The sequence below is a fragment of the Triplophysa dalaica genome, chromosome 20, assembly GCF_015846415.1.
Source record: "Triplophysa dalaica isolate WHDGS20190420 chromosome 20, ASM1584641v1, whole genome shotgun sequence".
Classification (NCBI taxonomy): domain Eukaryota; kingdom Metazoa; phylum Chordata; class Actinopteri; order Cypriniformes; family Nemacheilidae; genus Triplophysa; species Triplophysa dalaica.
In genome coordinates, this window is record NC_079561.1 from 4968858 (window position 1) to 4996160 (window position 27303).

General features: G+C 37.4%; 4 protein-coding genes across 6 annotated transcripts; 1 reads left to right on the top strand and 3 right to left on the bottom strand.

The window, feature by feature from the left end:
• Positions 1 to 16: 16 nt before the first annotated feature.
• ttpal (tocopherol (alpha) transfer protein-like) lies at positions 17 to 3244 on the bottom strand. 2 transcript variants are annotated; one of them, XM_056732838.1, is made up of 5 exons: positions 3207 to 3244; positions 2386 to 2874; positions 1952 to 2145; positions 1748 to 1858; positions 17 to 1485 (listed from the first exon to the last, which is right to left on the bottom strand). In XM_056732838.1, exons 1-5 carry the CDS (start codon positions 3223 to 3225, stop codon positions 1207 to 1209), a joined length of 1092 nt encoding a protein of 363 aa, XP_056588816.1. In that variant the 5' UTR covers positions 3226 to 3244; the 3' UTR covers positions 17 to 1206. The 2 variants fall into 2 exon arrangements, with proteins under 2 accessions (XP_056588816.1, XP_056588817.1); XM_056732839.1 differs by lacking the exon at positions 3207 to 3244 and adding an exon at positions 2948 to 3187.
• Positions 3245 to 4044: 800 nt separating this feature from the next.
• On the bottom strand, positions 4045 to 10207 carry hnf4a (hepatocyte nuclear factor 4, alpha). Its single transcript, XM_056732826.1, has 10 exons — positions 10020 to 10207; positions 8577 to 8751; positions 8344 to 8438; positions 7691 to 7797; positions 7287 to 7442; positions 6164 to 6251; positions 5901 to 6053; positions 5539 to 5775; positions 5337 to 5456; positions 4045 to 5033 (listed from the first exon to the last, which is right to left on the bottom strand). Exons 1-10 carry the CDS (start codon positions 10132 to 10134, stop codon positions 4891 to 4893), a joined length of 1389 nt encoding a protein of 462 aa, XP_056588804.1. The 5' UTR covers positions 10135 to 10207; the 3' UTR covers positions 4045 to 4890.
• Positions 5939 to 27046, top strand: fitm2 (fat storage inducing transmembrane protein 2). Of its 2 annotated transcripts, XM_056732846.1 has the most exons (3): positions 5939 to 6076; positions 24911 to 24980; positions 25205 to 27046. In XM_056732846.1, exons 1-3 carry the CDS (start codon positions 6043 to 6045, stop codon positions 25785 to 25787), a joined length of 687 nt encoding a protein of 228 aa, XP_056588824.1. In that variant the 5' UTR covers positions 5939 to 6042; the 3' UTR covers positions 25788 to 27046. The 2 variants fall into 2 exon arrangements, with proteins under 2 accessions (XP_056588824.1, XP_056588823.1); XM_056732845.1 differs by lacking the exon at positions 5939 to 6076 and having other exon boundaries at positions 24797 to 24980.
• r3hdml (R3H domain containing-like) lies at positions 20021 to 21848 on the bottom strand. Its single transcript, XM_056732774.1, has 6 exons — positions 21815 to 21848; positions 21051 to 21181; positions 20584 to 20698; positions 20344 to 20450; positions 20137 to 20252; positions 20021 to 20057 (listed from the first exon to the last, which is right to left on the bottom strand). The coding sequence occupies exons 1-6, from the start codon at positions 21846 to 21848 to the stop codon at positions 20021 to 20023; spliced, it is 540 nt and encodes a 179-aa protein (XP_056588752.1).
• Positions 27047 to 27303: the final 257 nt, after the last annotated feature.

A 27303-nucleotide genomic window follows, 5' to 3' on the forward strand; every position in this document is an offset into this window, starting at 1 on the left:
TAATACGATAAAACTGTGGTAAACCGTCCGTCTCTGCGCATCAAATCACAACAAAATCGACAAATATCACAAATTAACATACTGTGTTTTACGATTGTCACAATAATGGCAGTATTGTGAGAACACTGACAAACAGCCAGTGAATGTTACTCCAAAACAAGACTGTAACACCAGATATAGGAGGAAGTGTCTATCAAGTGGTGTTTGTCTCCATCTTCTGGAAAATCCAAACCATACAGCACAGCCAACAAAATCCGACTCTTATCCGAAAATAATCGTGTTTATTGTGTTAACAACTACTACAATCAGACAAAATAAAGTATTTGAGCAATAACACATGACTACAATACTGAAACTGAGGCTTTAACATAAGGTATAAAATGTGCTTAGCTGGACCGATAAAACGATATCCCATAGTCTTTGAAACACCACGCAATTCTCTATACAACATCTGTACAATATTCTCATGAAGTATTTTGGCAAATAACAATATGGAAACACACACTGAGAACTTTACATTGGCCACTTCTTTAAGGGACATGTGGCTGTGACATAACTCAGAATACTATATACATTTAGCTTATCCACATCATCTCAAAAGATTCTATAAGCACAACTTTCTGACTCACCTTGACTTAAAAAACACAGTTGTCTGTAATAATAAATTCAGTAATGCACAGTTTTTGTTAACAGTGTAAGGCAAATAACAGTTTAAGAGCAGTGCTATCCACAAATGAAAAAGAAACAATCATTGTTTTTTTTAGACCAATCTATAGTATAGAATAACAATATAGTTGTATAACTATATTAAACCATATGTGAGTTATATAATGCATTTATATGTAAGTACTCAAAGTGTTATTGCTTTGGATTTCATTGTCATGACCCACTACCACCAATGTCCAATCTACAGAAAAATGTAGATTTTATTTGCGTTTGACACAAAATGTAAATTAAGGCAAATTTAAAAAAATATATACATTGATGATATTTAACACAAAGTAAATACAAGAAAAAAAATACTGATCACTAAATAATAAAATCCCAGGTTTTCCCTCTGAAAAGAAAGATAATGTGTGATCTGAAGTATGCTCCAGAATCAAGTTTTTAAAATGCAGATGACCAGATACAGAGACCTCACTTCTTGACATAAAACAGTGTCTGTATCTTGACCTACAAAAGAACCAGGGACAAGGTCACTAGAGGTCAGTAACAATAGTAAAGCTGAGAACGTAGATGTCTGAAAGAGTCCTCTCCGTGAGCTCCTGCTTGCTCTCCCTCAAACAGCATGGAGTCTGGAAGAATTACTCCCTCCAGAGGATCAGGCTGACAAAACTCCACCACAAACTCTTCCTCAGCCTCCAGCAGCGTTCTGGACCAGGCTGACATGTCAAGTCTACCAGACACTCCTCCATACTCTTCAGGCAACACAGATGGAGGGATGACTCGGTGGAGAGAAGCCAAGTCTGAGCCATGTAAAACGAACTGCGGGAATCGACGGGCCAAAATTACATCCACCTAGTCATACTATTAGGCTACAGTTTCGACACATGGTTCATATTTTAAACACATTCAGGCAATGCAAATACATTTTATTCATTCATTTTATTCTATGAATAAATAATTCTTTTAAGGGTATAATGGTATATGTTCATTATTAAATAAATCTGTTTATTTGTGTACATCTACTTGAAAAACACTAAAGAATAAAAATTATTACAATGTATTTCATGTTAAAGTTACTCACCCTCTCTGCCATTTTCTCTTTAAGAAAGGGCTTAATTATGGCAAAAATACCCTTGAAGATACGTGGCTCATTTATAATATTTACAGCTTTTATTCTTATTGGGAATCCATCCTGGAACACAAAAGCAGCCATTCAGTGTTTCAGCCTGAATCATAACTTTATTATAACTGATTGCTGTACTTTAATGATTTGGTAATGTTTTACCTGAAGAATGCTAACAACTTTCTTTGCCAGGAGAGGACCTGGATTAGAGGCTTGAGAGAGACCAACCCCTGCATAATCCACCAGGATAACAATTCCATTCACTTGGGTTTCCTCTGGCTGAATCAGCTTCTCTAAAGTCAAATAAATGGCCCGAACGTTGTCCACAAATGGATAGTCATTAGGTCTCCATTTACCTACAAAAAAATGTGAAAACTGCATGAGCAGACAATGAAAGGTGTTGCTTAGATAAGCAACATTCCAATTGATGATGTGGCATATTAGTTCTGGTGCTTTATTGTGACACAAATGTTGTATCTATTCTTCTTTTTACATTAATATTAGGATGTCATAGTCATATTTCGCTTTCACATTAACAGCACACATAATAGTCTGGTGAACTCTATAAAAGACATATTCAACGGTTCAACCGTTACCTGGACGTAAACACAGTGTGTACCGTCCTTGTGGATCTGGTCTGGGCAGGACGGTGAGAAAGCCCAGGTCCAACACATGCTTCACTGCGGAGGGCTTCAGATCCTTAAACACCTCAGGCCAGGCTTTCCTGCTGGCATGATAATTCAGAAGAAGCTGAAGGGCTCGGTCATAATCAAACTTTCTGGCCCTGAGGAAGCGCAGAAGAAACGCATCATCCAAGCGCGTTCTCAGATTAGGGTGGTCTTTAAGTATCATATCCCTTAATGCCTGGACATCCCGGGGCCTCCATTCTGGCTTCTCCTGGAGCTGCTCCCGTGCCTTGGCCACCAGCTCAGGAGTCAGGGTGCAGGTGTAGATGGGAGGAGGAGCGGCCGGGAAACCCTCACCTGTCACATCTTCCCTTGTAGGGCCGACATCAAGGAGACAATTTTGGTCTTCCATGTGCTGTTCTTGGATCAGTGTATTACAGGTCTGAGTATGTGGCAAAACTGACAAAATGATGACAGAGTGAGTCATACAGATTACAGAATATGAAAAATAATGCAAGCATTACATGCATACCAAGATCTTTCACAAGGAACAGCAAATAACGTATATCCAACCACAAAGCACAAAAAATTGAAATATATTTAATATCTGGTGTTAAACAAATACAATGTTATGACCCTATTGGGCTCTAATGTGTTGCTCGAAAAAGCCTTATAATGCAGTTTATGATCAATCTAAAAACACCGACAGCAGACACTGGTTTTTATTGGTTTAAACTGAAGCACTTCATGTAAAACCGAATATAACTCAAGCAGTGAACGTAACAACCTACCTGCCCAAGAAATCCGCATTCAGTTCCGTGTACAGGGAGAAGCCGTCCTCCCATTGGCTAATCCACACCACGTGATGTATGATGTCAGACGCTGAGTTCGCTAATCGCTAACCTACAAAAATACACTAAAAGTCAACAGATGACACTCTTGGGCTGCGAAATAAAAAAATTGACAAGTTGTCACACTTTACCCGCCAGGTGGCATAATTGCAACACTGTAAGTTATTATTATACACATTTGTATGCGTTGGGTTCGGTTTTTGTACCTTATAGATAGATAATTATTTCGTGTTCGTCGTCATTCAGTCGCATTGTGTGAACAGGTCTTCGAGAAAGGCGCGATTCCACAAACGTCTGTAAATGGAATTGTATTGTATAATTTCCCCTGATACATTTATATTGAAATGCAGATGTGATAATGTGAGTAATTGACAAATATGATTCACTGACTAAGATTTCTTAAGAGAATCTATCAGCATGTGTAGCAGCCTCATGAATTGTTTTATTGGCCGTTATCAGTGCTAAGCAGCGCAAAAAATCCTTGACCATGCTGTGCCACGTGTCACTCTTCTTTTATCATCTTGTTTTGAAGCTGATTTTACTGCTAAAGACGATCATGAGCCTGAAGTGCTGCTCAAAAAAATTCGGTTTTGTCATATAGGATGAGATGACATTTGATATTAATACATAACAGAGTTCACGTGACAAGAGGTATTAGGATTGCTCTGGTTTGGATGCTGGTTCAAGCTGGTCCATATATTTATACTTTTCAATATATTTTTCTACTTGAAAAACCAAACCACAGATACATGAGTGGGAAAAAAACAGCAGACGTTGTTTTGTAAAAATATAACCATAACATTTAATATCAGTTTGTAGTACAAATTTCCATTCTTCCTAAAGGTGGGAAGTGTATATAGATCTTAAATGATAAATGGATGTTTTCAACTAGAACTGAACACAGTGTGACATCATACCATAAAATACACATCACTCACTAGTCACAGTAAAGGGGTGAGCATGAGACCCAAATGTTTTTTTAACTTCACAAATATTTTAAACCATCACCATGACATCATGGGCTCATTTACGATGACTTAGAAAAGACTAATTCCGTTCATTAAAAAAACGGAATAATCGTTATATTTACAATTTAGGTACAGAAAAAATATGATATGCACATACTCACGTCTCAACATAAACAAAACAATTTTGGTAAATAACATTTCCGAGGCACAAAATGTATTCTATCAGGCCACGCCAAAAGTTGTATAAGAGTCAGTCATTTGTAGCAAGTTATTAAAATACTGTACAATAGAACAAACAGATGATCATGCTTAGAAAAGAGGTCTGATGTAACATTTATGGTACTCAATCCAGGCAAATCACAGCGATACAGTTAAGCAAATGTAGTTTGGTTCTTATTCATATCTCAATTTTTTGTAACTGAAGTCTTTCGTTCGGTCTACCGGCAATTTGATATTTTTATAGACCTTGATTGACTATGGCATTAATTAGATCCCTGCATTTATTCACTAAAAACCTTTAATTTAAAATATATAACAGTACAACTCTGACCAAATGTCTCACACAACTTACATAATAGAACCTAATAGAAGTACCATACAAGTTAAAAACTCTCTCTCTTAGTTCTTTAAATCTTGAATCTGTGTGTCCTGTGTAGTCAGATGGCTTCTTGTTTAGTGATGGTCAGTTGAGGAATTGAGCTTGGCTGTTTGGGCACCGTGGCTATAACCCCTGGTGCCATTTTGTAGTGATCAGAACCTGAGACCGTGGGGGGAGAAGGGATTGGCGTTTCCGGAGTGGCTGTACAGAATGAGAAGATACATTAGATCAGCGGAACCTTATGTTGACTACAGTATGTACATAATTGTATGGTAACATTGAAAGAAAGAAACCATTGGTTGATGCAAAATAAGCACCCTTATGACATTTCTGATGGCATTAGGGTAGGAAAGAATTACAGTAACCTTCTTTGACAAAGTAAGCCTGATTAGTTTTTACGATTCTGCTAAGAATTTCTCCAACAAGCTGGCTACCTGAATCTCACGTCCATGAGAAACATTATAAACTTTAAGTCCAATACAACTCGAAGATACAGATACTTACACATCTGTCCATTGTGTAATGGAGTGGCCATGTTGGTGACTATGACATTGTTACTGAGGTGCTCTTGGACCAGATGTGGATGTAGAGAATGGTGGGCATGAGGGGCTTCATTTGCAGAACCTGATAAGAAGAGTTTTGAGTCAATTTTTCATGAACACAAAATTGTAATGTTCAGAACTGTCAGATCAATTGTTGTAATTACCTCCTAGAAGCATCTCTTGTAGCAGGTTGTCTATCTTTGCCATTCCAAACAATTTAACAAACTGGATTTGCTCAATCATTTGCCAGGTGATACTCTGTAGTGTTGGCAAAAGAAGAAGCAGTTCTCCAAACCGCCCCCTTGAGTCATATTGGCGGTCATTGATGTAGTCCTCCAAACTAACTTGAACTTGGTATCGCATGCGTTTGATCTTACTTGGATCACTTAAACCTTTGGCATCTAAATGAGTGGAAAAAGATTACCACGTTAGATATTTTCTAAAAACTGACAAAACATAAATTGGTTCAATTCTGTATTTTGTTCAGAAAGTTGCTTTGGTGCTTTTTTCAGAATGATTTATCTACCTGGATCAAAAAAGACAATTGCCTTCAAGCAGGCATATTCATTGTCGTCGATCTGAAGATCCTGGAAGGGAAGAACTAACTCATCCAGGATCCTTATAGCCACCCGGCTCACCTCAAGCTCTGGGCAGTTTCGAGGAATTATATGATCATTACCTGTGATGGGAAACAAGAGAAAAGTAAGGTAAAATCTAGAGTCAGTCAGAATGTCAGACAATTCGGATATCCTGAAGTCTGTTACACTTATATATTGCTCTATTACTTACCTAATAGTAAAATATCTTTATACAACATGGAACGTTTGGCCGCTCCTAGTAAGAGATGTTCTCCAGCATGAGCACGCAGTAAAGCCACCTGAGATAAGTGAGAAGAAGTCAGCTTTAGGACCTAGCAAAAAATGTTGTTTATAATAATAGTTTGTTGTTCCATTATTAAAGTGAAAGTTCACCCAAAAACGAAATTCTGTCATCATTTACTCATCCTCGTGTCATTTCATACCTTTATGGTTTTCTTTCTGCCTCAGAACACAAAAGAAGATGTTCTGAAGAATGTTGGTAACTGAACAGCACTGGACCCCATTCACTTCTATTGTATGGACACAAAACATGCAAGTGAATGGGGGCCAGTTAACAAAATTCTTTTAATTATCTTCTTTTGTGTTCTGCGGAAGGAGGAAAGTCATACAGTTTTGAAATGACAAGAGGATGAGTAAATTATGACAGAATGATAATTTTTGGGAGAACTATCCTTTTAAAACACAGAAAAAGTCTTCTTTTTTAAAAGACTGTCTGAGGGCTGAATCAAACAGGTTTTGGTGAGTGCCTGTCGGTTTTTTACATGCATGCTTGTGTGAGAAGAGACGGTGTGAAGCGCTCTCACCCTCAACTAAAGCACATGAATCAGTTACCATGCCTCAGTGCTTGGGATGTTAATGATTCTGAATGTATCAAGAAGAGATGCAACTTTCAAACCAGCTCATCATATTCTAACCAGAGCCGTCAAAATACATTAACCACCCAAACCGAGGATCTCTGCGCAATTTTTCCGACTACAAAAAAATCTGACAAAATTTGACAACAATATCCAAGTAATGGCTAACGCTTTACAAAAATGTTCAACTCATTAGCTTTCATGCATTGGGTGTCATGATCTTTCACTGAACCACTGGTTAATGTTAATATATATGTTGTTCATTGTTAATTCAAGTGTGTTTTTTCACAATTTATCTAATCGATATAAAGATACATAAATGCTGTTTAATATTTTCATGGTTATTTGATGTTTCTACAAAGCTGAACATTAATGTAACGTGTAAAAATTCCCATTCGCTCAAAAAAATTCGAATACAAATTTTGGAGCTACTATAAGATTATGAGGTTCTCATCTTACCTGGTCATCCAGCGGGAGATCACAGAATGCAGGAATATATTTGGCCCATTCCACCAACACCAGCAGTTGTTGCTTCATAGACTCGCACACATCCATTATTGTGGCTACCTTCTTCGTTCTGATGTCACCATTCATTATAGGTCCCGGTGATGAGATCTGCGCCACAACATAACAGCAGAATGTTGTTACACACATTTATAAAAAAAATCGGTATTAATTAGAATAAATAAATGTCAGGGCCTCTAATAACAGTAATCGGAATTGCAAAAATAATGTGCACAAATCTGGTTCATAATTTATTATTGGCGCAATAAAAAAATGCCATTTTAAAAACTTTTCGACTTTAACTTAAGTTTTTGATCAACTTTATTAAGTGTATTCTTCACACTTGGTAAAATACACACCTGTCTAGAAAGAACATCAGCCTGAATGAGTGCATTTATGGAGGGTAAACTGCTGTCTTCATAGCTGGATCTTCTGGTGCTAATCCTGTCTCTTTCATTCTGCACAGCTGAGGACAACAACCAGTTTATTTCATTACCTACACAAATATAATTTTATTTTCACAGGTGTGTGTTTTACAATGTTAAAACATTTTCTTGTTATCAGTATTGGTAAATGCGACCAAGTTCAGACAACCAATCGAGATTGAGCAGACACTTTGTGGGGTGGGGGAAGTGGTTCCTCAAGGTTGAGCTTTTTATCAGTGTGCGGTTATGATGGCTCTAAACTGTTTGTTCAGCATAAACCAGACATAGACCTCAGTGCATTGTTGAGTGAACATTAACAAAATGTCTCTCTCTCGCTCACTCTCTCCTCGCTGTTGCAACATCATTCGCACCACCAGTGTCTTTCCTCATCTTTAAACTTTTAAAACAGGCAAGATTTAATCTCCGGCTTTATTTATCTGCTCTCTAGAGCTCGACTGGTAAGACCACTAGCAAACACCAAGGTCATGGGTTTGATTCCCGGAGTACACATGTACTGATAAGTTGTACTTTAAGTCAATTTAGTTTCGATTAAAAGATGCATTATTGAGATAACAGCAAGCAGGTACCTTCTTTCTTCATCCCAGCTCGAAAACATTTCTTTAGTCTACAGTACCGACACTGATTTCTTTTGTCTTTGTCGACTATGCACTGTCTGTTGAACCTGCACACAGGAATAAAATATAAAATGATTTATAGTTAAGATGCTCAGACTTATATGTCAATGAAATTTCAAGGGGTGATTATTTGCAAAATGCTGAGATTCATATCTTATTTAGGATTGTTTGGCATAGTTTCTGACCTGCAGGAGTACATGTGGTTTTTGCGTACGCTGCGTCTGAAGAAACCTTTGCACCCATCACAACTAGAGGCACCGTAGTGCTTTCCTGTGGCACGGTCCCCACAGATGGCACATAGGGAGCCCGCACCTAAGTGGTTGGCAGCATTCAAATTGGCACTGTCAGCTGGTGAGGAGTCTGAAAATACAGCAAATACATGTACTCATTAGTGCTTAATGTGATAAACAACATGCGAATATTGCATTCTTAGCATTTGGATTGCGGACTGAATCAGATACACTCCTGATTCTCTGACCAATCAGAGGGGAAGTAAATAGGCGAAAGGTTATGGAGTGCAAAATACTTTCAAAACGACATTTTTACACCTAAATCAATTGGCAGTAGGTAATCGTGATAAAAATGTGCTGGATAAGTAATCCACAAGTGATTATGACTAAATCTGTACAAAAGCTAAAACAAGAGCATGTTAGACTGTGGAAACTCTCATTAGTGCTGATGACCCAGTAAACACATTCCACACAAAAATCCATTGAGCTCGTGTTGGATATAAGTTCATTTTGAAAAAAAGGGTTATATGGGAAATCATTCGATTTTAGACAACATATTTTTTTATTTTAGAGCAAGGGAGCATTTAAAGGTAATGACATTAACTCCTGAGCAATGACTCGGCTGATCAAAGGCAAATTGTGATAAATGAGCTCTTTAGTTTAGTGATTAAGTGATGATTGTCTAAAGAATCCGTTTTTTAAATCATGTCACACATCATTTACTTGACAAGGATTTTTTGATGTATATATATATTATTAATATATGTTGAATTAACACCATTAAACTGAATGTGAATGTAATTGGCTTTTATATTTGCTTCAGTGAAAAAGATATACAAACAGTACGTGTAAGTTAACCTCAAGTGTCAGTGAAATTTCCCCAATTATGTATAACTTTACCATACGTATTAGATTACAGGTTGATACCTGTTAGATATCAATTTGTTGCATAGAACCTCGACATGGGAGATTTAGCTGCGAAACATTTCCACGACGCTTTCTCAGCAAAATAATCATTCACACCGGTGTCAAACCTCTGGTTGAAATACTATCCAAACAAGTCATTTTATCCGAAGCCAACTGTATGAGAACAAGACACAGATGGTCTTTCGTCTTCTTGTAGACCATATCAGCAAGACTGAGCATGCTCTTCTTATCAACTACTAAAAATTGCATTTGTATCAGCTTTTACACCAAGTATCAGCAGCTCAGCCCAAAAGCGTACGAACCAGCTAGTCGTCCTCGCGCAATGCAGCCCTAGAGGGATGACACTTCCACTAATTATAAACCATCAGTCCTGTTAAACATATGCCACCCACGCTTGACCATAGTTTTAGTAGCCTATATAAGTCACCAAAGGTCTCAAAGTTCACCACAGGGTCTGGGTGGATGACTCACCTGTGCTCATTGCAAGCACCTGCATGTTCTCAAACTCCAGAGTGGTGTAGGCTGGGTCCAAGGCCTCGCTGTAATCTGCCATGTCCATGTCTAGTAGTGGTTTAGACAGACGCATTCTCAGCTACCTGATGCTGGGGGAAAGACTTGTCTTCTCTACACGGTTTGGACACCCCCTCATAGGCCAAGTCCCGCCTCTACGAGGGGTAGATACCTTTGAGTGACAGGGGCCATGTCCTCAAGGGCAAAGATGAGGCTTGTTGTGATTGACAGGCCGGGGCCTCCTCCCAGGGCACGGCCCCACTCTGGAACGGGGTGGCCCTTATGTTAATCATTAAATTGCTAAATCAGAGTTGTTTTTTAAAGATGGTGACATGGAGGTTTTTTATGGTTTTATTTTGTCAGTAAATTGTTTCCTTGCTTTCCATATCATCCATATCAGCACACGGGCTCCGTAGAACCGACGCAGGTCTGGGATTTGATATTTTCCAAATATCCCTGCCATTTTGCAATGTGCAAATTAGCACTACCACAATAAACATCAGCAATAGCACAATAAAATCGTGGCTTTAATGTAAAAGAGATCATTGTTCCGTTCAACATTCAGGACGTGATAAACATCTCACATTGCTTGAATGTTGTTCTCTAAATCGAACGCATACGGAATTTAGAGAAAGCATGATGCGGTGACACCTGTAATTGTTGTCGCCACACATTGGCAGATTTAAGGGTGATATAATTTTGCTCAGATTTTGCCCAGAATCGTTGCAGAAAGTCTGAGCCAGTTCGCAGATTTGATCAGTTAGTGTGTTTCTATCTGAAATTTTCAAAAAGTCTGCAAGTATATGATGTCTAGTTTGAAAAGAATATGTTCAGATTTTAAAAGTCTTGTAGTGTATTCCAGTCATTAGATGTATTGTAAAAGATTTGGTTGTGATTTTACAAACATTCAAATGTGGCGCAAAGGTTTATCAACAATGAGATTAAGACACAGTCGGTCAACTCTGAAGCGGTGAATTTGTAAAGTGATCAATGTTGTCCTAACTCTTAACGGAGAGGATAAAACTATTTGTTACTCAAACAGGAAAATGTGATGGTACAGTTACGCAAATACCAACTTCAAGTACATCCATGTAAGAGCCAAGGCAAATAGAGGCGAGCGAGCATATTTGAAGAGTAGAAGGCAACCAATAGGTCAGTGTTCTACAGTTCAGACTACCTACAAACTTCTGAAACCAGGATTGTGAACCTCATATCCATCTACCAACCCACTGCCACTGAAAAAATTAAGAGACCATTTCAAAACTATTTTCAGTTTTTCTAAATTTGAACTACAAACCATATTTCTTAAAATAGCAATATTGTTTCTATTTGCATTTATTTGGGGAAAATGAAAACTGGAGAAACAGGTCAAAGTGACAGAAAAGACGCTCTGTATTTTTTCACACCTCAAATAAATACTCAGAAGGAAACAAGTTCATATGCACTATAGAACATATACAATACAACAGTAATATAGTTAAAAATATTTTTTATGTGATAACCTTAATTGTTCATGTGTCCAGTCTTTCACATTGCTGTTGCATGACTTTGCGTCACTCCTGGGGTTTGATTTTGACGACTGGAATGGCACATCCAATACATCCACAAATAATGTTTAAATGAAAATGTAATGGTCATTTAATTTTTTGGTGGCTGTATCTACATTCTGAGTCAGTAAACAACGTAACTATTACCCGGTGTTCTGTACATTTCAAAGCCTACGCAAATATATCAATCAATCATGTTTGATATCCTTTATTTACTGTAGTTGAGTCACAGTAGTGTGACATGTTTAATCAAATTGCAGTATTGGGGGAAATTTAATTGAGAGAATGTGAGATTGTGTGTTTATGTTGAGTTTGCTAAAACATTGTTCTTTATCTGTAATTGCACATCTCAAATCACTGTCTCTGTGGAATAAAAGTGCTGAGCTAGTTTAAATAGGCTGGAAAACACCTAAAGTAAATAGATCCTTGACTTCATTATATTTCAAGGACATTTAAGGAACATTTGAGAAAGAAAATCACATTCACCAGAAGAAACATGTCACTTTATATGACATACGTATATGCTAGAACCACACAGGTTGTGTTGCCTCTGAGTTTGCATTTGAAACATAAAATTTCATTACATACTTATCATGTGTGTCAAATGATGACAAAATGACATTCCCTGCTAAATCTGACAGCACAATTTATACATGGTTACTATGACCATAACATTGTAAATCAGGGTGAGGTAAGGAGAGAGTTCTGAGCAATGATCTTTTATGTTCGACACATTTTTTAACCAAATAAGTTACGGATTGCAGCTTTAATTGAAACTTTTCAAACAATAGTTAGCAAAATGATTATAGACTTAACTTCATGTGTGTCAAATGATGACAAAATGACATTTCCTGCCAAATCTGACCTACCAGCTCAATTTATAAATGGCTATTATAACCATAACATTGTAAATCAGGGTGAGGTGAGGAGAGCGTTTTGAACAATGATTTCTTTTGTTCGACATATTTTTTTTCATTTTTATACCAAAAAAGTAGCTTTAATTGAAACTTCTCAAACACTATAGTTCGTAAAATGTGTATAGACTGTTTAAATGAGAAATTCGCATACAAATGTCTTATTTATGGGTTATTAAAATTTATGCTCACCTCACCAGAAATTAACCTTAGTAATGACATTCCGTGTACAGGAGTGACTCACAGTGCACAAATCTTATCTGTTTCACCATTAAATTTCTTATCACAGAGCACATCTCCATGTTTCAACGGAAGAATGACCTCTATAAAGTCTAATTGGCAAAGTTATGGCCCTTACTCGCATGCACTGAAATGAGCAGAAGCTGATAACTGCATTAGATCATTACCTCACACGGAGTCTCTTGCTGAACAAATATATTTGAAAGATTTGAGTCTGTGAAGTCTTGCTGATGTGGAATGAGATGGGTTCGGCTGTTCATTGATTAACTTATATTCATGTCACTCTTTTTAATTAATGTGACTGGTTATTTGGTATTAATATCAATAAAGTTGAATCACACCTGTAATGATTCCATCCTCCCCCCAATCCTATTCTCTCTCTTCTTTATTGCTTTTTAGTGATAAACTTAACCAACTGGCTCACTACACGAAACCTTTCACTGTAAAAAAACGGACATGATCGGATCAGTCGGTACCTCCAACCAACAAGATAATCACTGATGGCCCAAGACAGATGTTTACATGCAGCACGGTCCAAGCGTACTTTGAGTCTCATCACAGATGACGATACGACAGCACTCGTCTTCCGCCTGTGATACGAGACAGCGATGTCAAGTCCTGCACTATAATCACTCACCCATACAGCCCGGGGCTAAAAGTCACAGGGTTGCTCACAACTGATGTAACTCCTCTGCCTATTTTCCCCTTTGAAACTTCAAACTCCAGTTTGTGAACAAAGTCCTGCCTATCTCCACAATAAGGATCTCCGACCACTGACCAAACTCCATTTGTAACCGCTGCCTATTTGTACTTTCTCTCCAATCACTCTTTTTCATTTCACCTGTCTGGCCAAATGGGACTAACATGTAGGACTAGAAAAGTGTGTGCAATGCGTAGCTGGTGGATTTGAATGCCTATGTGGAATAACACACTGTTGGAGTACTTGGGAATGGATGTCTTAAATGTGGAATATGTGTTTGGTTATTTTACATTGTTTTGATGAAACTTGATGGGAGGTGGAGGGCAGCAGCATGCGTGCCAAATTCGAGGCCAGTAAAAAAGCCTCAGTGGATTGACTGGGTTAGATGGCACAGATATGTGAGTATGGCGACATAGTTGAGCACACCACAGATTGTCAACAGATCGGTAGGGGACCACAGAGCTCTTGCCGTTCTTGCGTTTTTTGGGCAAGAATATTTGTGCTTACACAAAGGACATCGTTTCGTGTATGTCATTTGCATTTTTGGTTTTAATTGTGGTTTGGATTTTTTTTGTGTCGGGCTTATGTGTTGTTATACTTGTGTACTGTATACTTGTATTACTGATAAGCACGGAAGCTCCTCCCCTAGGCTATGGTGCTTTTTGGTGGCCTGTCAAATTCGAAACAATGTTCAGATGTAATTTATTCCAGATATTTTAAACAGAACAGATTTTCGTGACAAATTTTATTCTCTTCTGTAGATTTAATATTTCCGGGTGATCTAGTGGAGACACCCTTTTGTGTAAGGATAATCATAAAACTTATCTGAGAATAAAGTCTTTAAAGCATTGCACACCATTTGATAGTCCAGACACTATCAGCTCCACGAACAGAGAATCATCTCATGTGACATGGCAAACAATGTGTTCAAGCATTGTTAAGTTTTAAATACATAAACTAGGTGCAAAACAGGTGGAGTAACAAGCAATGTTCATGATTTTGTCAGTGATTCTCCAGAAACAAACTGTCTTTTAAACCAAAACCTTACAAGCACGGTTTTACAATGCTTTAAAACGACTGGAATTCATGTTTTTCTTGGTGTTGAGAAGTTTATTTTCGATTTTCAGTTAACTGTAAATTTTTAAGTATGTGCATGTTAAGTCCCAATGCATTTAAAAAATCAAACACAGTAACCAATAAATGTCTAGCTGGTATTTCTTTAAAAAATATACTAAATAACTCAGGGATCGCCTTCTTCGTAACGATTAACTGAGACAGTTATCTGCGAAGTTCTTATAGTCCTCACCCATCAGGGTATTTGTAGTCTAGGTAATCATAAACCACTATGGCCCTAATATTGCACAGCCTCCATAAAGCATTCCAGTTTAAGACTCAAAATCATTAGGTTATAACACATTTGGCAAATAAAGCACGTTTTACATTGGTCAACCTTTGCTGCGACTCGCAGCTTATCTCTGTCTTTGCTTTCATCAGAAACACTATAATGCCACTGAAAGGATTTTTCCCTGATGGACTGCTTGATTGTCAAATGATCACAGCTTTGCATTAAAGGCTAAAATAAGAAAACATACAGTGTGCTACCGAAATGATCAAGCTACTTTGTTTCTTTTATTCTGTTTCAAAAGCTCCCTGCAAGTAAACAATTGCGTCAATAAACATTTGGAGCAATGCTCTTTGTAAATCAATCACATCTGTGATAAGACTCTTTCAATGATTAACTGTGTTTTTGCTGAGAATCAGTTTGCCTGTTGACCCAATCACATTTGCAGGCTCAGTGATGCTGCGTGGACAGTTATCACTCACTCGTTATCATCAATCAATCACCTTTTCATCATAGCGTACAACACATTCGGAACATTTTGCCCAAACAAGTTTAACCTTACCCCAGTTTATCAAAGCTAAAGAGGCCAACATGGTTTATAAATTGGTCTATAATCAGTTAATTGTTACTGGGGCTTAGTGTTCTTTTACTTATTTGTTCTGTGTGGAACAGTACATGGAAATTACACAATAGTATAATGAATATACTGTATTGCTTTTCCAGCTTGATCACGGTTTAACCACTTGAAATATATTATATAAGGGATAGTTCACCCAAAAATTAATAGATGTATGTATGGTATAATACAGCCGTGGAAATAAATGATAGACCATTCCAGATTTTCATTTAATCAGCATTTCTAGTCTGTTGAATTTCAACAAAATCAAACCTCAGGAGTGACAAAGTCATTCAAAAGCAATGTGAAAGACTCAGAGCATGTGATAAAAATATATTACCACTTTTTTTACTTTTCCTAAATACATGTAGAAACATTACTGTTGCATTGTTTAAAAGTGAATATGAACTTGTTTCCTTTCAGTATTTGAGATGTGAAAAAACACTGAGCATCTTTTATTTTGACCTGTTTTAATTTTCTGCAACCAAATGCAAATAGAAACAATAAGTTTGTATATTGTTTGTAGTTCACAGAACGAAAGTAAAATGATAATTTTACCTAAACACACCTATAAATTGTAAATTCAGAAAACAAACTAAAATAATTTTGAAATGGGCTCTTCAATTTTTTCCACGGCTGTATATAGACTCAACTGAGGCTTACAATTCGAAACATATGTTTACTGACAAAATATAACTACACAACTAAGATATTTAAGGAAACAAATCTGATACTGACGTTTAAAAGCTCCTGTTACTAAGCAGCTCCCCCATGTGGGGAAATCACTGTCCTACATCAAGCCCTGCTGCTTTAGCCCCAGGCACAAAATGCCTCACAGCCTCCACTAACATTCAGCATTTAACATCAAGAAAATGTATGATTGTTGTTAACCTAAATACTTCAGTTTAACAAACTCAAATGACTTGCACTGTGTGACCGCAACGATTTAGTGCTAAACAAGACTCACGACCAATCTTGTCAAATAACATTTTGTTTAAGATTATGTTGCATGTATTAAATATGTTCGCTATTCAGTTATTATACCTCCTAAATTCCAATATCTGCTCAAATTGTGCATGTGTTGTTTAATAACTCCCTTCACACATTGAAACCAAGTTACAGCTTTTTGTGAGTACCACAGTAGCAGAGCTCGCTCTGTTCAGAGAGTAAACAAACTGCACATGTCTGCCCTAAAAATCTACAGTGTTCAGTTCTCACTACTCTCAAAGTGCCAGAGTTTTTGCAGTCTTCACACTCCTGTACCTGGTGTGGTGTTGAAGCGCCCTGTGCCATGTTCTTCATACATCCTGCATTAGCTTGTAGTCCTGTGAGTCGGCAAGGACCCCTGCTCCTCAACCTCCTCCACAGAATGAGCTTTCCATTCAGTCTCCTCTGTGAGCGTGAGATGGTGTGTGCAGGCTACTGTTCTCACTGCACACGTCGACCCTCAGCTCGCTTAATCCCTTAATGCCTGTCACAATGAGATTTGATTGCGGGCTCAAACACGCGGCCTAATGGTGTCAAGTGTAAAAACATAAAACTTTCACTTCTCAAAGCCACTGGACTTCCTGGTACACAAATGCACAGAAAAGATGCTCTAATGGCGATGAGTATGTCATCATTCTTAATTGAATAATGGTCCATGGTTATGAGGAGAGAGACAGAGCTACAACACAATACATATGGTGCATGAATTTGATTTCCCACAAATATTTATTTTCGCTGCATGTTCTTCTAGAAGCATCTTGATCTCAAGTGCAAATCAAAGTACAAACCAGAAGTCTCTGTGGAAGTTTTGGCAACAAAACATTCACTTTAGGTGGTTTGTTGGTTTTGGTTGCTATACTTTAACAGCTGAAGCTGATGGACCTGCATCACAAACTCATTCAACATTTGAGGGCAAACAGAGTTCCTCGCTCGAGAGGCGTCCGAGAGCGTTTATTGTGTTTACTTTTCGAGGGTGATCTTACAAAATTGTGCGAGTTGTAACAGGACATTTATTTCTGTTCTCTTCTCTAATGTTTTTCGTCCTCCGTGGTTACTGTGAGGAAGAAGCCCTTATATTTGACATCATTAGCTGTAAAATTGAGCAGCACGCAGACAAAAAAGAAGAGCTTACAACATACAATGACTAAATTTGTGCTGATCATCTGAGGCATTAGTAACATATTTGTTTACGTATTCTATATAAGACGAAAAATGCGAAACAATTTATTTGCTGTAATGAAGATGCATCGAATGCCATAATACTTTTATTACAGTATTTTATTTTTTATGAATTAAATCCACCTATCAGAAATTGACACATGCAGAAAATCTTTTTGTAGGCCTATTTTCCTTAAATCAACACCTTGTTTGGGTTTGTTCATTCTGGTTCATTTACTAATAACAGCAACGCTCGCTTTGTTCCAGCACAACACTTAAACCAGCAACAGATCCCAGGAAGAAAAGAGGAACTGCAGCCATTCTCTCTACATTATTCATCTTCCTCTGCAAACAGGCCGTGTTTACCAGTCATCATGGATTTGCCACACCTCCCAAATTACAGTCGCTCACTAAGAGCTCTTGCGAATGATGATACTAGCTAACACACTGGATAAAATCTCAAAATGCAAAAAGCCAACGACATGTTCCACCACGACCATCTAGCTCATTCACCCAGAGTGTCCTCCATGTTTTTTTTTCTGAAAGCCGTTGTCAAAAGAATGGAAGAGATGGTTTACTTACCATACGGTAGATCCATATGGGTGCTAACTTGAGCGTTCACATTGACCATCGTCTCTTATGCTCCCCACAAGTGTGTTTTTAAATGTTTATGAAAGTTGAAGAAAACGCACATTAGTTTTTCACAGCCCTCTGTGTTTCTGGTAAAGGTGTTGTTGGCGCAAGGTAAGGCCGGTGCTCCCTGTTATCTTATTGATTTTCCTAATCTTGGCAAATGTGGGTGGAGAGGTTAAACAGTAACCAAGCTAGTATAGAGACCAATCCATATGACAGCCGTAGCTATGGCAACAGGATGATAGAAACTCAAATAGGCAGTTTGTTCTAATTTCTCTTCGTTTCTCTGAGTCTGCATCTTTTCTTAATACTTGTCGCATTCGGAAATGAATCGTTACGGGTGAGAAGAGTATTGTTTAGTAAAGGAAATAGTGGGCATGGATAAGGTGTGTTAAATGTAAGGAGTGGAGAGAGTCATTTTGAAAATGCTGACTCTTGAGATGTCTTTTGAAGATTAACGTCAACATTGCTCATTTTGAATTTACTCTATAACTCATCCGGATCTTGAACCTTAAGTCTTTACATCCTCAACTTAGTTTCTTAACCATAAGACCACATACTAACTTTTCTATACAAATGGATACATCTTATTATTTACATTAATTCATTTAACAGACACTTTTATCCAAAGCGAATGTGAAATGAAAGTGCATAGTATTAATGTATGCAGTAAAAAAATACAACGGATACAGTGCATTAGGTCAGCAACTTTTCTCACGAATATAAAGTGATGCTTTCAGGTGGAAGTATAGCATTACACTTTCACTTTCAAGTAGCTTCATGGGAAAATTGGTGTTTTGAAACTTTAGATTCCCCATTTGTGAAACAGCGATATCATGAAGATAGAGACACTTTCATCCAAGAGCGTCCCTTCTTATGCTGGAATATACTTAATATATTTAAGACTTAATACCACAATAATGTAAATAAATGTAAACTCTAAATGATAAGTAAAGAATCACTATTCAGTAAACAGCCGGAGAAAGAAAAATGTTCCCTGTGGGGTGATTTATGGGTTTAAATAGCTTTTAAAAAAAGATTTACATCAGAACTGTCTTTCTCAAACTGACATCAACACATTAACGAGGTGATAAAACTGTTTTTATCATGGCTCTCAATGCTGATCTGGGACCTGTTACCCACACACAGCATGATCGCGGTGTCCTGAAGAGTATATTTGACTTGTTTGACATGTCTTCAATACACATTGGTCACATTTAAGTGCTTTGAGAGAATAGGCAAATAAAAGGTCTGTTTTTATAAGGACAAATGTGTTGACAAGGTCACCATGCTTTCTGTATTATATAAATGCAATACACATTTCAGAGAAGATAGTAACTTGGAAACCACTGAACGCAAAACAAGACCCATTCTGAAAGAAATGTATTATTTGTATACAAAAAGAAAAAATAGAAGAAAGTGATTTACTCACAATGTGATGCAAGTACAAACAGTGCAAACCATCCAAAATCTTAGAAGAAAAGGGGGGGGTTAAGGTATAAAACATTTTGAAGGGGTAAATGGGTGATGTGGGAATATTAACTGATTTTTACAGCACATTCTCCTGCACTATATGATGTTCAATCTTTAAAAGACTGTATATTATATTATTATTATGATGCATTATGAATAATATGCTTTAGGGGTTTTCAATGAAATCACGATATAAAAGCTCCATGAAATATGTTCAATCTGCTCTTTTAATAACAATAAAATGTTTTTCTTTTACTGTGTTTGCACTTTAGAAGTGTCTGAAACCATTAATTCTAGATCTTGCTCTGGAGTCACATTGCTTTTTATTGCATGAGCCTCCATAGCTGGCAGATCATGCCTTATACGGAGCCTCTCCAACCCAGTTTCCCCTGAAACACAAGTATAACATTTCTTTTAAAAACATAAAATAATAAACATTGTTTTGGGCCGTTGTTAAATTATTCTCAGTTTACAGAATAGTTGCAAACCAGTAGGGTGAACTGTTTCCATGTGCTCCCGAACACATACATTTTTAAACACCTGGTGAAAGCACAGCCAATCTTACCGCTGGTGGCCCACACCATCTGAAACAAAGGGTCATATTACTATCCCATAATATCTCTGAGTTGTCAACATATGCAAAAGGAATATAATTATTTAGTATTTTAGATACACCTGAGTGTAGTGTAAACAGACAGAGCTAGTGCATCTACTGGGGTAGGAGAAAGAGTGTCTCTCATCATACCAAGCTCTTACCAGCTCAATGATAGACATGTATCTGCAAAATAAAATAAATTTTACCGTTAACTCCACACAATTTTAGGAAGTTACAACAGGATCAGAATCACAATGTGGCAGCTGCTGGGGGAATCCCTATAATACCGTGGTACATCATTATTTGCAAGTCTGTACCTTCCAAAATGATGGATATATTCTGCCCAGCGTGCCGCATAACATGAGGTGGACCATGGTCCCATATGCACTGAGGGGACCAGGACTCTGCAGATTTAGCCAGTCTTTCATCCCACTCCTTTCGAGAGAGAGAGAGAGAGAGAGAGAGAGGGGAGAGAGTGAGAATTATAGATAAACAAATAGAGTTATCAATAGATCTATGGCAAGGCTGGAAAAGGCACCTATAGACGGTTTATCTGATGTAGCCTAGATGGCTGGCCCGTAGTTAACTTTTTATATTAATATTAATATTTTATTGATATTGATTCTTTGCGAAGATCCACATGAAGTTAAGTTTATGTGGTTAAAAATCGATAATTTATAAAAATATGTCCTTATACACAAAAAAGTGTTTGTTTATTTGAGAACATTTCTAGAAATATTACTAATGTTAAAAAAGGAAAAACACTAGGCTATATAGACTGCTATACCATATATTCCATATTGGATGCAGGTGGGAACACCTGTGCGCGTGCGGGGATGTGATTATCCAGTAAAGCCCTCACGTCTCTGTCGGCGATGTATTGTTTTCCGCCGAGCTCGAGGTGGGCTGATGTCGGTTCTGTTTAGCAGGCTCATCATCATCGTCTCAATAGTGAGAGGAAGCAGATCCGTTGAGCTGGATACCGACACAACTGCTCGTGTCGTGCATAACACTGTCCACAAAGTGCAGCAAATAACAGCTGAGCGCTAGCCAGAGTCATCATTGCACCAGGTGCTTTCTTTATCTGTGAAAGAAGAATCCAGTGAAATAAAACTAAGCCATGGGATGGGAACAGAACGGCCCATTCCAAGTGTGGCTTGATCCTGACATTAATGGAAAATGCATAACAGCTATCAAGGGGCTGATGTGAGGTAATAGCCATGTGTGCGTGCGATTTTTAGCGTTGTTAAAAGAAAAAAACCTTATAGAGATTAGAGTGTTTTTTGTATAAAAAACAAGGACAATGTAATTCATCTGAATATTTTAAAATACCATCATTTATCAAGAAGTGCAATTCAAAATCTTAAACATTTTCAGCAAAACAGAAAAAAAATAAGAAATGGCTTAAATGATAATATTTTAACAAAAACCCTTTAGCTTTTGAAGATTGACCATCTTAACTTTGGAAAAGAAACAAGCAAGCAAAGATTAATGTGAAACACACATGCTGTAATGTGAACATATCAAATATTGTAGTATACACAGGCCTACCTATGCTTGAAGTCCTGTGGTGTGTGATCTGCATGGGTCCTCAGCTATACAGTCTTCACAGCATATACCATAAGAAGTGATTTTAGAGCTTTAGCATGGTTTGGAGAGTTCTTTACTTAAGCTTTGGCTTCGCGAACAACTTTTTTGACGTGTGGCGGAACCCAGATATCTGTTTAAATATCTGTTTATTTTTGCGATACATCTTTTCATTTTACAGTCTTATGACAGTATTTTTTTATAATGACAAGCTTTCCTCAAACTGCGCCGGACGACAGGGTCAAGGTTCATCTTAAGGCCTGTTTGGATGACTTTCTATCGACCTTTTATATTGACAAGAAAACAGTAACTTGTTCTGTAAAGACACAAATGACATCAAGTCTCAACATACACAACATAACAGCCCTGACTGTTTTGTCTTTGTACACAAATTGCTCACAATCAAGTCATGCCGTAGGCACGTTTGAAAACATTATGCCTAAGGTCAAATGTTGACAGCTTATGTGTTGATATGACAAATGCAGATCTCCAAGCTACAGCACAATGAGCCCTTGTGGAGTGTAACATTTATAAATAACATCAGACATGTGCCTGTTAATTCTGTCACATACTTAATACTGCTGTCATCACAGATCAAAGGAGGTGATGAATGTTATTAAGTGCTTTATGTGCTTATAAAGGTACCAGCTGTGCCACCATCTCCTCCAAAGCAATGAAAAGAGCAATGGGGGATTTCTATGAAACACGTCATTTCACACAAATCTCCATGGCTGTTCAGACCTCCATTTCGAATGTCAGCAGTCCAAACTTTCTACTGGTGGCCAGAATACAAACTTCCTAAGAGATGTAGCTGTTCATGGTGATGGATGGTTTCAAGGAGAACAGAGACAATGAGTCTGTTCTGACCACTGCTTACAAGAATTTAATAGCGGTACACATTTCTTATTTCTTACTGATATAGCATATACAACACAAAAACCAGGATTGAGCATTTAACAACCTGATGGAATTCTACTTGCTTGCAGCTGCATTTGTGTCGTTTTAAATACAACTAGGTTTACTGATCATATCAGAAGAAAAACAATGTAAACCTGTAAAAACATTTGTTTTTATATCACATACATGAATATCTGAATTGAAATAAAGAAATTGTTCTATTGATTTGTTTTTCCAACATGGTAGCCCCAAAACGCTCTGAGAAAGAGCAATAATTCATTGAGTCTGTGTGAAGTGGGTCACACTTTGGTGGAACAACTTTAAACAGACTGGAAACAATCCAACTTCCCCTTACGTCTATGAAATCATCTTGACTAGTCTAGATGACTACAAAAGTGTTTTTTGGATGGCATGCCATCTAAAAGGTTTTTAAACACTTATGCATTTTATTTCACATAAATGTATAGGCTTTGGCCATTGGACAACATTAATGATCATGGTGTGCAAGTTTTGGCTGCATGATCAAGAAACTCAAATCACGTCACAGCCAAAATCACAAAGAAAATATTACAGTTTGAATGGATGTAACGATTCACTCAGCTCACGATGCGATATAACGATTCACTCATGATTTATTTTTGCAAAATGAGTTGAAACAAATTAGAAATGAACAACTTCCCTTTCATTAATTCTTAAATGCTAAACGTTTCTGTGTATAATAAAAGTATGATTTATTTTTAATAACAAAACTAAACTGCAATTTTAAAACAAAATGAATAATAGAAACGTCTCTTTAAAACAAACAAACTAACACTGTCTGTGCTTTTCTTGGATTTTTTTGCATTTAAGAAATATCAGCATGTCCACGTTTAGGTTTGCAGTGAGAATGGCGGCCCCTGCTGTTCAGAAAATGTATTGCGATTGGTTGCACACGTCAACCGATTTAAATCGTCACACATGTAATCGATTTTCAACTGAATCGTTACATCCAGTTTGTGCTAAACATAATTTTGAGCACTCATCAGCATTGAATTACTGTACATGTTTGACCATAAGCAGCTGGCACGTTATTAAATGTAAACCAAATGTATTGCTTTGTTGATAAATCCTGATGTTGACTATCCAGCATGATGTTTTATGCGGCAATGACAAAACACCAACTAAGGAATCTAGAGCAGATTCCCAAAGAATTGGGAATGAAAGAGTGGAAAGTCATTCAGCTAACCTGTCAATCACTTATTATAAACCACCAGTAGTAAACATCCTGTCTCCATCCTGTCTCTTATATGTTATCATCCCCCATTTTCAATTTTTTTCAATAAACTCATTCATCTTTATTTTGAATCCTCTTAAATTGCACATTGAACATAAATGTCTCGGATTATTCTTAAATAAAATGGATTTATCAATAAATTTTCATCCTAGCCAGGGGCCCTCAGTTATCTAAGGGCTGATAGCAACCCATCTTAATAATTGTAACATTTTGTTGAATGGTAGAAAGATGGATTTGAGCTCAAATAAATAAAAATGTGTTACTTTGGACTACAGCTTCAAAGCCTCGTTTAAAAGGATTGACTTGTGATATCTTTCCCCCCTAAAATCAAAAGCAAATTTAGTTATTCAAAACTATATTATAGTGCCGTCTATTGTAGATCAAACGCCAACATTTATTACCACAGTTGGAAAGTTGACAATAAATAACTCATCCGACAATACTTGCAAAGAGTTAAGACTCGTGTTGTAATTATTGTGCCATATTTGTTCACATTTTGACGTCACAGATTACCAACATTCGTGTTTGTCATAAATGATACTATGGTGAAGGGTTTGCTCTTGCTTATTGGTGAGGAAATGCTGACGCGTAATAGGAACCGCCCAATAGTGGAAGTCTATCTTACATATTAAATACTTTTCCGTGACGTTTCGTAATAGCTATCCAATGAAGATGGCTTTTCTCATGAATATTAATTGATGCTCCTTCGCCATAGTATGATAATAAACGAGCGTGATTTCTGTTTCCGCATTCATTCACACAAGACTCACAGGCCACATAGAGCAACATGGCTGCTGCCGGCAGCATAGCGAACAAGTTGATTTTGCTGTGGAAATGTCCTTACACGCGTACTTATTTACCTCATCTATTCCTTTTTATTTCCGTTTTAGGATCACTTTTAAAATATTTGGAGCTCGTGTCGCAGAGCTACTTCAGTAACAGCAGAAACGTTTTAAATGTGTAAGTATCGATGTGATCGCTATTTTCTAAACTTGCTAAAACACTGACTAAAAAAATCAAACAAAAGATTTTAATATAACTGTGTCCGAAAAGACAAATAGTTTAACATTTTAAAGTGCTTTTCTCGCTGAATGATACACATGACATGCCATTGACGATTTTATATGACATTGGCGTTAAGCTCATCGTATTTTTGGTCTCTGACGTCACCTTTTTCCTTTCAGATATTTTGTTAAGGTTTCGTGGGGATGGACCCTTGTTTTACTCCTGCCATTCATTTATTTGTCCAACTCTTACAAGAGAAGCCGCGCGTTTGTCCTGAAGCGGCTGACGTCACTTCTGGTGGCCACCCTCATCTGGTACATCTGCACCGAGTCCTTCTTCTACATTGAAGATGTTACAGGTGCATGCCAGTCAAATACCATTCAGGAACTTGGTGACATAACTACGAAGGCAGCATGCAAGAAGGCCGGATTGATATGGAATGGCTTTGACATATCCGGACACTCTTTCATTCTGACTTTCTCCGCTCTCACCATTGTGGAAGAAATGGTGGCCATGTTACAAATACCAAGTTCTCACAGAAACACTTTTCTTGATTGCCTTTATATAGCACTTAATGTGATCGTGGCTATCTGGTTATGGATGTTCGCATGTACGTCCGTATATTTCCATCATTTTATTGACAAGTTACTGGGCACCTCGGTTGGAGTATTGGGGTGGTATGTGACCTATGTTGTTTGGTACCCGAAGTTTTCTTTACCAGGTCTCCCTCCACAGCCAAATGAGCAAAAACAACATGCTTAGTGTTAGAACAGAGTTGCATATCTAAACCATGCCATCACTTATACTAACTCCGTTATACACTACAACAAATGTCACGCATCTGCTTTTTTTGTGCTTTCTGCTGAAAGTAAGCATGGGTCTGCCCGTGTGCGGTCGTAGGCAGCTGGTGTTCCTTAAATGACAATCTGTAACACGAGAGAGGTCACAGATCCTTATTGTTGTCTCCAAAAGTTCTGTGGATCTACACACACAGAGTTGGAGTTGTAAAACTGACGTTTTGCCTCAACATCAGTTTGTTAACTTGTATAATCCAACCTGCAATCATCAGCTTAGCTGCCTTGATGTTTAATGGCTGAGAATGTTTCTTTTGGCACTAATGTGCGTTTATAATTTATTCATAATTTTGAACAAAAACATGTACTTGTCTGACAGTAATTCATGTATTCAACAATTTTGTTCCAGATTTCAATTTATACGCCACACCCTTGTATTAAGTTTTGTCAAGAAAATTCTTCGTGATTTATGTTTTATCAATCTAGCCGAACTGTTCGATCATAATGGTGCCATTCTTAAAGGGATAGTTTTCTGTCATCATTTATTCACCCTCATATCAATTCTAATCTGACTCTGTATATGACAAAAGAAGGTATTTTAAGAAATTTCCATACAGTGGTGGCCGATCTGGTTACCAACGTTCTCCAAAATATCTTTTGTGTTTCACAAGAGCTACTGTATGGAATGAAACAAGTTAGTGACTGAATGTTTGTGTGGGGATGGGTGAGTAAATGATGAAAGAATTTTAGCATAAAGTTAATATAAATAGTAAATAACAAACATATTTTGTTATTTTCACGTTAGTAGTAAAAGGCTTAATTATTTTAGATCTTTAGATTTTGGAAGATGTTCTCCTATGAGACAATGTACTGTATGGGACCTGAATGTAACTGGATTATTTGAGAACAATGTAATTTTAACATGCATGCTAGATTCTGGGTGTATAGCTGCTTATTAGTATTTCTAACAGGTTTGATGGTCTTTGTAACACTGGAGAGTGGGAACATGCTGCCTATGGAGGGAACACCCATTATTAATTTGTAATTTTGGTCTCTATTATTCGATAACACTACTCTTGCAAAATTGTTGTAACAGAGAATGGTTCCAAGGGAAGCAAAAGTCAAGAGAGTTGCAATTTGATGATTTGTTCCACATTTTAATAAATTGTCATGACAGAATTCAGTTTGTATCTCATGAATAAACTGTTCTTTCTTTGCTCTGTTTAATGTTGTTGGTTTTATTTTGAGTGTAACAGAATGTAAACTAAATGTGTTCCTTGCCCTTATTACTCTTGCACGTGGGACTGAAATATTCTGGATCTCTCTAGACAAATCTTGCAGCACTAATTCACAGTGTAACACAGGGGGAAGGCTGCCCCCTCCTCTGCCAGCTCGATTGGTACGTTCCATGCCTCCGTCAATGGTGCTTTAATACCTAGATCTTGCTAGAATGTGCCTTTTACAGTGAGGGAGGGGGGGTTTGA

Bases quoted from the DNA above. Each gene is read 5' to 3' on its own strand.
- ttpal (XM_056732838.1), bottom strand. The intron at 2,146-2,385 runs GTAACGGTTGAA...ATTTTTTTGTAG, and splicing joins CACACTGTGTTTACGTCCAG to GTAAATGGAGACCTAATGAC. The intron at 1,486-1,747 runs GTGAGTAACTTT...CGATTCCCGCAG, and splicing joins AAGAGAAAATGGCAGAGAGG to TTCGTTTTACATGGCTCAGA.
- hnf4a (XM_056732826.1), bottom strand. From the start codon at position 10,134: ATGCGTCTGTCTAAACCACTACTAGACATGGACATGGCAGATTACAGC. The intron at 8,752-10,019 runs GTGAGTCATCCA...CTGTATTTTCAG, and splicing joins GGTGCTTGCAATGAGCACAG to ACTCCTCACCAGCTGACAGT. The intron at 6,252-7,286 runs GTAAGATGAGAA...CACTTATCTCAG, and splicing joins ATCTCCCGCTGGATGACCAG to GTGGCTTTACTGCGTGCTCA.
- r3hdml (XM_056732774.1), bottom strand. From the start codon at position 21,848: ATGCAGATCACACACCACAGGACTTCAAGCATAG. The intron at 21,182-21,814 runs GTAGGCCTGTGT...CCTGCTAAACAG, and splicing joins CCACAGGACTTCAAGCATAG to AACCGACATCAGCCCACCTC. The intron at 20,699-21,050 runs GTATAGCAGTCT...CTCTCTCGAAAG, and splicing joins CATCCAATATGGAATATATG to GAGTGGGATGAAAGACTGGC.
- fitm2 (XM_056732845.1), top strand. From the start codon at position 24,808: ATGGCTGCTGCCGGCAGCATAGCGAACAAGTTGATTTTGCTGTGGAAA. The intron at 24,981-25,204 runs GTAAGTATCGAT...TTTTCCTTTCAG, and splicing joins AGCAGAAACGTTTTAAATGT to ATATTTTGTTAAGGTTTCGT.